Source organism: Castor canadensis, chromosome 11 (genome assembly GCF_047511655.1).
Source record: "Castor canadensis chromosome 11, mCasCan1.hap1v2, whole genome shotgun sequence".
NCBI lineage: Eukaryota > Metazoa > Chordata > Mammalia > Rodentia > Castoridae > Castor > Castor canadensis.
In genome coordinates this window covers 115,932,654-115,945,775 of record NC_133396.1, presented here as the reverse complement: position 1 = coordinate 115,945,775, position 13,122 = coordinate 115,932,654, and the positions used below count along the sequence as shown (strand labels likewise).

Below are 13,122 nucleotides of genomic sequence, written 5' to 3'. Positions count from 1 at the left end.
CCAGGTAATTTAAAAAGGTAGGTCAGGAATCTTGGATTGGAAGGCGTGACTTCGGCGTTGGCCTGACCCTGAGAAGACTGGTGCCCCTTTAAAGAGAGAGTGTGTGTGTGTCGCTCGTGTTCTAGAGCCAGCAATTTAATTTGGAAGGTTGTGAGCTAGCCACACTAAGTAAAAACGGGATGCTTGACAGCTTGTCCTTCAACAGACCTATCAAAAATGCCTATAGAAAGTAGATACCTTAAGGCACTGTTGTCGAGGCGCACACTCCACCCCTCTTCCCCTTCCTCCCCCACAGATGTCCTCATTTCCATACCCCCCTCCACCGTTCGGGGAGACTCGTGGTCTAAGTAACGAGAGGACTTCTGACTGTAATCCTAGCACGTCACTTTGTTGAAGGCAAACACGTGGTTCAGAGAGAACTTATAAATCTCTCCTCCCGGCAAGATCCTGATGTTATCTGCTGGCAGCAGAAGGTTCGCTCTGAGAGGAGCTCCAGAAGCTGCCGAAGGGAGAGAGAGAGAGCTAGAGCGAGAGCGAGTTAGAGATAGAGGGTGAGAGTGCGAGCGAGAGAGCAGAGCAAGGGCTCAAGTGAGCGGCAGGGGAGAGGGGTGGAGAACATTCGTATAACGGTCTGGATAGCCGGTCTGGAGCAAACCGAGGGGCCGCCCGGCTGCAGAAAGGAGAAGAAACAGCGGGTCTATTTTAGGGTGGCAAGTGCCTACCTACCCTAAGCGAGAAAGTCCAAGTGGGATAGACGCCAGGAGAGGCTGGGAAAGGGTGGGAGTCCAAGGGCGCCCTCCGCAATCCCTTAGGCATAGAGATCCGTAGCCCGCGCGTCCCAGGGGCTGCTCCTGCGGTCCACCGTGGAGTGAGAACCACGGGGGCGGCCGCCGATCATCTGCTGCCGGGTAGCCCTTCGCAGCGAGAGGAGAAGGAGGAGCAGGAGAGAGCTGGAGGAGGCTGGACGCGTTTCCAGGCGGCGTCGGCGGCGGCAGCAGCAGCAGCAACGTGGAGTAACCGAGCGGGCGGGCGCGCGGCGGCCGGGGTGTAGGCCCCAGCGCGCAGCTCGGGGAGCAGGATTCTCGCCGCTTCCACCGACTCTGCAGCAAGACACCCGGTCCCCTACGCCGTGCCGAGCGCATCTGCCTCCCTGCGGCGCGCCGGGCTCGCCCCCAGCGCGCGCACACGCGCGCACCACACACACACTCATACACGTGTGCGCTCCTCTGCTCCGGAGCTGCTGCTGCTCCTGCTCTCAGCGCCGCAGGGGAAGGCAGGGCCGAACCGCTCCTTTTTAAAATACATAAATTGCAGCCCGGGTTCAGCATCGGCGCCCCCTCTTACAGCACTCCGGGAGCCCCTCCTGTCATTTCGCCTGCTGCCAGCCCCGGGACCTTTTCATCTCTTCCCTTTTGGCCGGAGGAGCCGAGTTCAGATCCGCCACTCCGCACCCGAGGACTGACACGCTGAACTCCATTTCCTTCTTTTAAATCTATTTTTGTTAAATAGCCACTCGTCTCTCTTTTTTCCTCTCTCCATCCCATCGCTCCAAGCAATTTTTTTCTTACTCCTTAAAGTCAGGCTTCCCCCTGCCCATCCCATATTAATATTTTCACTTTTGGAACGACTCGCATTTTGTTTTTTAAAGGAATTCAAGCAAGATACATTTTTTTTCCTATTGGACATTGACTCTTGATTGTTTGCAAAAGTCTCGTATTAAAAACAAACTACCTGACCAATACTTTGAGTTATTGGTTTCTTTCTCTTTTTCTTAAAAAACCCCACAAAAACAAAACTTAAAAAACAAACCATGCACTACTGTGTGCTGAGCGCTTTTCTGCTCCTGCATCTGGTGACGGTAGCGTTCAGCCTTTCTACCTGCAGCACGCTCGATATGGACCAGTTCATGCGCAAGAGGATCGAGGCAATCCGCGGGCAGATCCTGAGCAAGCTGAAGCTCACCAGCCCCCCAGAAGACTACCCCGAGCCCGAGGAGGTCCCCCCGGAGGTGATCTCCATCTACAACAGCACCAGGGACTTGCTCCAGGAGAAGGCGAGCCGGAGGGCGGCCGCCTGCGAACGCGAGAGGAGCGACGAGGAGTACTACGCCAAGGAGGTGTACAAAATAGACATGCCACCCTATTTTCCCTCCGAAAGTAAGTACTGTGTGTCACTCCTGTCCCTGAGGTCTATCTAGCGCGTGCCCGGAGCTCTCGGAGCCTCAGCGGCTCTGGGGATCGCCCTTCCCTCTTCCCGGTCCCTGTTTGCTCTTTCCCTGGTCTGCCCTAAGCCCCATCCACCTTTGCAGGCAGTCTTGAGCTTCAGACCCGCAGCCTTTAAAACAGTCACTTTCTGCTTTATTTTTCACCATCTCTCCCTTCCCCCAACGCCCCGGTCCTTTTTAAGGCTTTTTTGCTCTTCCCTGATATTCTTTACCCTGCCATCATCTAGGAGTCAGCCCTTCCCTTGTCAAAGGAGAGGTAGAGTTAGAGTGGAAAATGCAGGTGGGCTTGTTTTCCTTGCCCCACCGGCGTGGGGCGCGCAGAACTGGTGCACCAAGGGTTAAAAAAAAAAAAAAAAGTAACTCCCAAACTAGCCTCTCCGGAAGGCGCCCCCTTTCCGTGCCGACCTATCAGCTGGTTCCCCAGCCTTTCCTATTGTCTCTCCCTACCCTGAAAATGTCAGCATCGTCCAGGCAAAACCCGATTTGGAGACCCCTTGAAAACCCCTCCAAATCCCGGATGTATCTATTGCCTTCGCTAGGTGTTTACATTCCCCCAAGAAAAAAATCTTATAGCCAAGTGCCCCTTTGACTTCACCTGGAGTGGTAGAAAGGGCAACCTCGTTTCTGACTGTGCTTGCGAAGGTTTTACTTCATGCTATTTTTTTTTTTTTCAGAATGCACTTAAAGCTGCCTTCTTAAAATCGCCGGTGTAGTAGGTCATTTTTTTCCTTAGAGTTTATCGTTGATCTTTTTCAACCTTGAGCTCTATACATTAGCTTTCTGCAGAGACCTTGGTGCATTCTCTAAATCCAAGACAGAAAATTGACAGCTGATCTTTTAAAAATTACTACTATTATTATGGCTTCCCCGAGAGAGCAGTGTGCTCAAAATCAGCTGGCATACAGTAGCAATGGGAGTGAAATGATTTATTGTGCAGTTCTTTGGGAGGAGAGTGGGGGAAGGGAAGAGGACAGTGTAGAATTTTTTCAGAGTTCTTCAAAAAAGAAGCAACAGCAGCCAGTGATACCTGAGAGGGTTAAATACCAGGAAGAACTAAAAGAAAAAAAAAATAAAAAAATGTTTCAACATTTGTGTATTCCAAGCCCCAACTCGTAAACTTTTCATTGGTTGCCTGTTTTTCTCCTCCCCTTTCCAGGCCCTATATACTTGCTGCCTGTCTTTGTGAAGTCTCTGTGCTTGCCTAAATAGATAATACAGCCATCTTGGTAATTTTATCCTGGAAGTTTTAATTGCAGGGTGGTGCTTTTCTTTTTTAATATTTATTTTTAGTTTGACAAGTCGTAGCTATGTGACTTGCCATGTCTTGTACTTAATGGGCCCGGAATCTCGGCCCATGTGTCTAACCCTAGTCTTTCTGGCCACCTTTCCTTTGCTGTGGTGCCTCCTTGTTCAGTGGCATAACAGATGCAGGGAATCCTGGCCAGCAGGATAATTTTATTACTGTAATTATGGCGCTATCCACAACAATGATGATAAATACACTCTACCCTGGTTGTCCTCCCAGCCCCCACCCCAGGAAGTAAAGCTTTCTATTGGGACTGAGCCAAGGAGATTTTAAGAAAGTTCATTGTAATTAGTCCAAAACCATTGAGACCGAATAAGGAGTTGAGTCAGTTTGCTTTCTCCGGCACGTGTCCTGGTTCTTCTGATATTTGGCAGACAGATAGGCAGGTATGTTATGTAGAACCTGAATAACATCCTTCAGTGTTTGCACACATAAGCTCAAAGAAACTTCCAGGACTTTTGCAACACAAACAAGAGGTCAGATCTCATCACTGTATAGGTTTTGGGAGAGCACTAATTCTTTGTTCTCTCAAGCATAGTTCAGTCTGAGAGATGAAGATGGGCAGCGACAATCTACCCAGGATCACAGTCATCAACAAATCAGAAACATTCCCAAATTATTAGTAGGATTTCAGAATATGGCAAGAATGATCAGTGTGTGGGTTCTCCTTTCCATTCTGCTTCCAACCTCCAAGTAAATGAAAATCTCTCTTAAACCCAGGCTAAATAAATATTCTATCAGTTTTTCATAAAAGAATACAAACTTTACAAAGCCTGTGTTCCATATGGAAGCTTATGAGCAGAAAGCCACATTCACAGCAGCTTCAGTGCTACTGTGCAAAGACTGGATAATTTTATACAAAGTAGGTTAACTGATTTTCCAGCACTTTCTAGTTGTACTGGAATATAGTGACTCTTCCAAAAAAAAAAAAAAAAAAGGAAGAAAAGAAAAAAAATAACACCCCACCATATTTTTGAAAAGCAAATTGAAAGTACAGAATTGGTTTATATATACCAGTTTTCTTCAGGACTTTTTCTGCCTAACTTTAACTCAGCTGTCACTGTGGTGACTATTGGGAAGGAGTGTGCAGTGAATCCAGTGAGAGTTATAAGCCCCAGGGATAAAGGCATGGGAAAGATCACTGGTTCATTTTTTTTTTTTATCACCAACTTATTAGTGTTCAGGGAGTGACTTCAGCTCAAGTATTACAAATATGCTCTAATTATACTCAGTGAGCTATATATCTTTACAGATTACTGATAGCCCTTTGTGGGACAGTTTATAAAGTTCAGACTAAATATTTTTAGCAATGTGGAGATTTAAAAGTAAAAATATAAGAGATATTGTATATGCCCTCAGGCATATTTTGTCTTAATATTATCCTTGGCCAAGGGTGCTATATAAATACAGTAAATATGAATAGAATTGGCCAAGTGCCAAAGTCCTAATATGAATTTTAGTCAAGAATGTATTTATGGGATATAAATAATACTGTGTCAACATTTAAAGAAGGGGTCTGATTAGTTTTGAATTTATTCATATTGATCTTTTCACATGCTGTTAGTTTAAGGCTCAAAGCAGAGTTATGCTAAGGGTTACTGATTGTTCACCCAGTGGGAATTAGAGGACTTCAAGTAGTTTGACAACCCATTTGAAGTACAAGGGTATCTACTCAAAAGACACTGCGGGAAGGTATTAGAAATTCAGAAAACGTGACTTCATTGATTGACATGAAAATGTGTAGAGGGATGGGCCATTAAAAACAGGAGGTCACGAAGTTTCATTTTTCTTTCTCTATGTAGCCCAGGCTGGCCTAGAACTGGAGATCCTCCAGCCTCTACCTCTGAGTGCCGAGATTGTAGGTGTGTGCCACCACACCTAGTACTCCTTTCCCTTTTTCACTGCAGTGAACACGGCAGATGTTGTGGTTCTAACTCTGATGATTCTTCCCCTGGCCCCTCACTACCTCCAGTGGGACAGTTGGCCAAGTCTGGAATCATTTTTGGTTGTCATGACTAGGGCTGGAGTGGGGCTATTGGCCTTTATTGAGTAAAAGCCAGGGCTGTTTCCACTCATCCTATAACGCACAGGACATGCCCTTCCCTATGTACCAAAGAATTACCCAGCCAAAAATGTCAGTAATGTCCATAGCAAGAAGTCCTGGTACCCTGAGATTTAGCTTGGGTTACTGAATTCTATTAGTATACCATTTTAAGAGCAATTACAAAAATTAAGTATTTTTATGATCAAAGGATATTAAAATGAAAGCACTGAATTAGGGTGATAATCAGAAAGTTTTCTTCATTAAATGGAATATGAATTGGACCCTTTTGTGAGGGATAGATTTTATTCTTTATTATTGTGATGTTAAAGTACCTCAATTAGAGACATCAAAACTTCCCATTCATTTAGTTTTGGTAATGGCCTTGGTCTAGTCCATTCCGGCTTCGCTTAGCAACAGTGTAACATTAGTCAGCACACACAGACAAGAAGTGAGGAATTTTCTTTCAAGAAAAATAAGCAGTGTGTGTTAATGAAGAGTGGAATCTCCAACCTAGGCAACCGAAGAAAGCAAATAATCACGTTGGTTTATTCTATCATATCAAATTAGATAAACTAAAATATACAGCCTGGAAAATCACAATGTTCCTTTTGGAATTGTTTCACATGAATGCTAAACACTTAATACCAAGCAATCTCCTTTTCTGTTTGCTCTGCAATTTTCCAAGTGAAATTGTGGAATGTGGAATGAATACCAGTGACACCATGGTTTTGGGAATGTGACTTAGTATTCCATTCATGAATGTCTTTCTACGTATGGATTGCCAGTCTATTGGACAAATTACCCAAACAGAGAAAATGTTAGAACACAGTAGCAGTCTTACTTTATGTAGTAGTTTTGTTTTAAGACTGTCTATCTGTGAGTGTGTAAAACAGAGAGAGAGAGAGAGAGAGAGAGAGAGAGAGAGAGAGACTTGGACCCTTTGACTTCCAGAATGGTTGAGTTATTAATACACAACACACCACACTTTAATCTCTCTCCCTCTTTATTACATCATACCTTGTGCTAACTCTAGTGCCTAGTTGTGGTTACATTTGCGATTTGTGTTAGGCCACATTCTCCTTTGGGATTTCCTCTTTTTCACATTTCTAACTAGGAAAAAAACCTTAAAGAAAAATATAGTTTAAAACTGAAACAGTTAGGTAATTTTTGCTGCTAAGTGAGGACAACACGTCTCATGCCTCTCCTGAGGAGATCCTACTGGAGAGTGGCTGGGCTTCCTGAAGCTTGAGGGGCAGGTGGGGACCACTTGAGAGACCGGGAGAAAACTAGGAGCCATCTGTGTCTCTCCAGTGACCCCTGTGGTCCACACAAGGAGCTGCACTTTTTGAGCGATGACTTCTTGCTGGTGAAAGGATGATGATGGTGTAACCTCCTTGCAGCATCTTCCATATAAAGATAAGAAAGAATGACAGATCATTTTTCCTAGAGGAAATGGAGATTTGAAAAAAAAGGGCTAGTGACTCACTGTTGAACTCACATCAAATCTGGGTTAGAACTGAGGAGGTCACCGACTCCTAGGCCTTTACCCAGAGATTACGACATACTGCAGGCTGCATTTTTAGAAAGTTCTGGAAAATAGAGTGGAGGAGCATGGCTGTGGGAGAGGTGTGCAGGCCATCCCTAGAGTGTGACTGTGGTCAGATTCCGCCTTCCTCACCTCCCTTTCTAGGTTCAGGAGTGGAGTGAGCAGCGAGCAAACCATGGAGCAGCTCTGAAGAGAGCCCTTTCTGCTGTCTTGTAGCATTTCCGGTCCTGGCGGGATCCTGGAGAGAGGATTTGAATTTGCCAGATGTGCTTGCTCTGCTTAGGCAGTCTTTCTGCTTCAGGGTGTATTCCACTTTGCAGATTCCAGGCAGCTTGATGAAATGTGTCTCTGGCTGAGATAAACAAATGTTTCCATTGTCATGTTGAACGCATATATGGTGTGCTTAAAAAAATTTTTAAACAAAAATAGTTTTTAACCTAGGAATTAGTGTTCTGCAGGTATCTTTTTTTTTTTTTTTAAATCTAATAACATGTTGGGGATGCTTTAATGGGTTTGTTTAGACTGAAAAGTTTGCTTCTGTCATTTGTTTAGAAGACATTTGCATCTTGCTGTAACCACAAGCTGCTTTGGGTGGTTGTTTGTTTTGTTTCTTTCCTAACTTCTGATAGCTCAAAGTGGGTGTTTGCCTCTTCCACCACCTTGCTTCATGGATGAGCTGGGTGGCCTTGACTCTGCATAAAACTCCCCTTGACCTCTTCTTCACAATCTAAATTGCCTCCTTCCCTTTCACCATGATGGAACATCCATATATGTGATGGGCAAATAAATGCTTATGCAAGTCCCCATTTGATACTATGCTGAGTTTGTGGGAGATGGCAGGACTCTTCACTGGGTCACTTGCTGAGGTCAAAAAGGATTGATGATGTGTATGAAGAAGCCCCTAGTGCAGCTGTTCTGGCATTTAGTAGGCCTTTGCATGGAGGCCAGTATTCATTGAATTGCAAACACCTTTGACTTTAAGAAGCACCATTATTTTATGTGGCACCAAGGAAGAACTACTGCTGCAGTTGACTCTAACATGCCACTGATTGAGGATCTGGATTTTAGGAGTATTAAAATGAGCTGGGCGCTGGTGGCTCACGCCTATAATCCTAGCTACTCAGGAGGCAGAGATCAGGAGGATAGAGGTTCGTAGCCATCCTAGGCAAATAGTTGGCGAGACCCTATCTTGAAAATACCTAATACAAAAAGGGCTGGTGGAGTGGCTCAAGGTGTAGGCCCTGAGTTCAAGTCCCAGCATCACAAAAAAGAAAGTCATGTCCTGGAGCTAAATTTTCAGACAATGATAAGAATGATGCTGCTGATGACATGATGAAAGATAACCTTTATTACATACTCACTATGTGCTAAGCACATTTTTAAAAATTCTTTTACATGGATGTACTAATTTTCTCTTCACAAACAACTCACTGAGGTTGGGGCTACCATTTTCCCTTTGATATTTGAGGACCTAGATGTTGCTGTTTCTATCAGTGATGTTTTATAGAGGTAAGGCTTTCAGTCCTCACTGAGAATAAAGGTCCTAATACAGAACACAGGAAGTGGATAACATGACTTTTCTTGACCTCCTCAAAAAACCATGCAGTTCATCTGTAAGAGAGTGGTGACTGTCCTCTCCTATAGGGAGTTTACAAACTCTGCAAATGTAAAATGTAAAAGCAGCAAATATATGTCTGAAGCTGTGTATAAAGCTTGGGTCTTTTTTCCCTGTAACATGTTACTTGGTTGATAGAAAGTAATTTATTAAGCACCTGGTTTGGGTCAACTTTTTTTTTTTTTTTTTTTTTCTGTACTGGGGATTGAACCCAGGGCCTCTTGCACACTAGGCAAGCACTCTAACACTTGAGCCACACCACCATCCCCTTTTGTTTGTATTTTAGTTTTGAAATAGTGTCTCCTTAACTTTCTCCAGGTTAGCTTTGAACTCACCATCCCCTTGCTTCTGCACCCAGAGTAGTTGGAATCACAGGCATGCACAGACCACACTTAGGTCTGGTTTTGGTCTTTTACTGCAACCGTTTTTTTTTTTTTCACAAATGTTTAATAAATTAGATTGATAGGACATTTCTTTCATCTTTTTCAGAGAGTTATTTGGGAAGGCAGACTAGTGTCATACAATGAGCAAAGACTTTGGAACTGGATAGACCCAATAAAGAAAGGAAAGAGAATAAATAAAAAGGAATGACACCAAAGGAATTTCAGAGGCCAAAAAGGAGGTGGTAGCATCAAAAGACAAGAAGTCCTACTCTAGCTCTTTGGCAATTATTAAAAAGTAGTCCTGGTTTGGTTAGCAACTTGGCTTTCTCAGTGCAAGTTATCAGAACTGTTTCATTACATCAGATCTTACCTCTACCACTATTAGCTTTGTCGCCAGGGTGAAGACCTCTTCACATGACTGAGCCTCAGTTTCTTCATTTGTGAAGATGAAGAAAGTCAGAGCTGGTTTCTAGCTAGGGCATTGATGATGACATGTGAAGAAACACCTGGTAGCTGCTTCTGGCACTTCTGGGCCCAGTTCCTACCTTTCTCACAGGTTCCCTCTCTCTCATCCTCCCCCCCAGGGAGAGTCTCTATTGACAAGGAAGCCAGGACATTTGGATCAAGGCTGAGTGCAGTCAGGCAGCCATGTTAGACCTCATTCCACCTCCATCATTTAGCACACTGGTGCAGCAGTCTCTGAGGGGTCAGGTTGAGTCTTCAGCTATGGAAAGACAGTAGGGAGTAGGAGTCTCAAAGAGGAAGCTGATGAGAGGAAGGGGCAGGACTGTTTATGAGTCACCCCAAAGGATTTGAGGAGGAGAAATGAAAGCCTAAGTAGTGATATCAGAGAGAAGACTCTGAGGCCTTGGATTGTTGTTAGCAGTGCAAAACATTTTCTCAGTGAATTAGCATCTGGGATTTCCTGGGGCAACCCAGGAAATCCACTTCACTGGTGTCAGAAAACTTGGCTGACTGAGAGGAATTGAGTTGACTGGATTTAGTGTCTTTGAGGAGGGAAAGCTCAGCATGCTGAGAAAGCGATGCTCTGTGAACTGGGACCGTCCCTTCGTTCTCTCAAATGAGCACTTGGATTTGTTATGCCTGATAAGTTAGAAATGTTTGGCTTAGATGTTCCTTTAACCACAGTGACTTGAGAAACTGAAGGCAGATGGAAAATGCTTTTTTGGATGTTCTGAAGTCCAAACCTTGAAAATGGTTTGAAGGCGTTTCCAACCTTCCACAGGCAGCTGTTTTCTTTCACACTAGCATGTTCCATGCATCTCTGTCCCCAGGGAGGATGTCCCTGTTACCTCAGGCCTTCCTGGCCCCTTCCTGGTTGGTAACTAGGAGGGAAAGCAGGTTGTTCCTGAGAAAGAGACCCATTATTTCTAAAAGAAAAGTCAGGGAGCAGATCTTTGAAAATAAGAGTGCTCTTGTGGAGTTGTTGTTTCTTTCAGGAAAACACTGTAGCATCTCTCCAGTCTCATAAAAGAAAAAGCAAAAAGGCTGCGATTTAGATCTTGGCTCTGTTCATGTGGCTTTCCCTCCCTAGCCATAGCACACTGACAAATACCACATCTCTTTTGACAAGCTGGTTCCCAGATAACCATTCATTCACAACTTTAGGCTGTTGTAAGAATCCTTATTTGTTACTTCATCTTGTGAATAGGAATGCAGAATTCAGCTCTGAGAAAGACATTGAAATGATAAGTCCAGTGATCTTCGCAAGTCTCTCTGCCTGAAAAAAGATTATTGTGGATTTTTTTTGTGTGTGTCCGTGGGTTTTAAGAACACCAAAATATTTATGGTTGCCAAAAACATAAATGGGAACATTCTGGGAACTGTAATTGAATTTTAAAGTTTTGGATTCATTTCAGTGTTGGTAATTTCAATGCTTCATAGATGGACTTTATCAGAGATTGTTCTAACTATTCCAGACTTCTTCCACTTGGGGGATACTCTTCTATATATCCATTCTTTACTTAACATCATTTTCACTTCTGCTTTGACATCTTTAGGACAATACCACTGGAATTGTTTTTGCATGCTTTCTAAAAATCTCTAGCCATTAATCTATGGACTTGAAAAGTCCTAAAAAAGAAGGTAAATGACCTACTCTGATAAACACATCGCAGCTGGAGGACATTTCTTTGCAGAGGAGGAGGATTTGCTGAAGGAGCTATCCCCTCAGACGTCGCTCGGGATTTTCTGTTGGCAAGCCTTTCCACCTGTAAGCACATCCCTTTGGCATTTTGGGCTCTGCAGTTTAAGGAGAGGGACGCAGAACAAGAGCTCAACTATAGTCATCACCTGAGGTACTGAGGCAACAGGTCCTATCTTCAGAGGAGTCTGTTAAGCCCACCAGTGTGGGTTGCTGGCATCTGTCTCCACCTGTTTTCTATCTGAGACAGCTTGAGGCAGTTTTTAAAAACTGCCATTATGTGAGTAGTCATTTAGTCACTCATTTGTACCTTTTCATAGTATTAAGACTTGGATTGTTAAGTCGGATCTATAAACTATTGTCCTGACTGCTTCTTTTTGCCTACTAAACTTGTGCTTTTCTTCTCCATGAGTTAAGGGGATGGGTTTAGTTTGTCTTGGAGAGAGACATATTTCAGAAGACTTCCACTGTCATAAAATATTACCATAAATAATGAAACTGTGTGTGTAGAGTCAATGTCTAATTTTATTAATTTTTTTGTTACAAGCACTCAGATTCTAGAAAGAGGTCTTAAAGCAAGTTGATCCTCCTGAATTATTATGTATTTAGACCAATTTATATTTGGAACAATTTTCTCTTTCTGAATAGCAGTTGTGGGAATTCCCTAAGAACAGTAGAAATTCATTGTCATTTCCTATTGGGAGAAAATGGTAGTGTCACTTATAGAACAGAATTGTTGTAATCACAAGACAACTGCATTATATGTTTGTGTGGAGGGTGGGGTAGATTGGCGCTAATTTGACATTTACTGAAATTATTTATTTGTTTTTGATGGTACTGGGTTTTAACTCAGGGCCTTGTGCTTGGTATGTAGGTGTTCTACCACTTGAGTCATGTTACCAGCCCTTTTTGCTTTAGTTATTGTTGGGATAAGGTCTTGCATTTACGCCTGGGCCAGACTGGACCATGTAGCTGGGATGACAGGCAGGAAAATCATGCCCAGCTTTCACTGGTTGAGATGAGGTCTCCCAAGCTTTTTGCCTGGGTTGGCCTTGAACTATGATCCTCCAGACGTTCACCTCTCTGGTAACAAGGATTACAGGTTTGAGCCAATTTGCCCGGTCAAATTTATTGAGAACTTTTAATGGCATTTAATTATATGCAATAAGCTTCATACAGTGTTTACAGAGTGCATTTCTGAACCAGTTGCAAGAGAATATCTGGCCTTCTTGTCAAGGTACAGGTTTCTGGTGCCATCTTGAAACCATGAATAATAATCTGGTGGGGGTAGAGACAAAAGGCTTGGGACCCTGCATTTATAATAAGCACCATAGGTGATTCTTTTGTATGGTAAAGTTTTGCATGGTCCAGGTCTTTATGACTTACAACTTAGAAAAGCCTTTTAAAAAACCTCATTTGACCTGAAAACAATCCAGTCAGGAGGCTCAAGAAAATGTTACCTGCTCCTGAGTTGTAGCTTTGTTTTGTGTTATTACTTAGCTGTGTCATCACAGGCAAAAATAAACCCCAGCACTTGTATCTTTCACATCATGGCTGTTTAGTTATTTTGTAAATCACCCATACAAAATTTTAATTCTAGAACTAATTTTGTCTTATGATTTGTATGACCCATAGCCCCCCATTATTAATTAGTGACTACCTAAATTCTTCTAGAAGGTATTGTCTCTAAGATGATAAGTGTCTCAGATTTTCATAGTGTTTCATATTTTATAAGGCATCTCACATATATCCAGAACCTCATTGACCTGAAAAAAGTGTATCTATAATCTCAGTGCTATTTTGATCATGTAGATGATTGAAAATTGGTTATTTAAAAACT

General features: G+C 43.3%; 1 protein-coding gene across 2 annotated transcripts in view; it reads left to right on the top strand.

Moving 5' to 3' along the window:
• Nucleotides 1-1,140: 1,140 nt before the first annotated feature.
• Tgfb2 (transforming growth factor beta 2) overlaps nucleotides 1,141-13,122 on the top strand; it is a 79,546-nt gene continuing 67,564 nt past the window's right edge. For both annotated transcript variants that reach the window (XM_020182997.2, XM_020182998.2), the window contains exon 1: nucleotides 1,141-2,156. In XM_020182997.2, coding sequence (XP_020038586.1) covers nucleotides 1,811-2,156 — 346 coding nt within the window. In that variant the 5' untranslated portion in view covers nucleotides 1,141-1,810. The remainder of the gene's footprint in view (nucleotides 2,157-13,122) is intronic.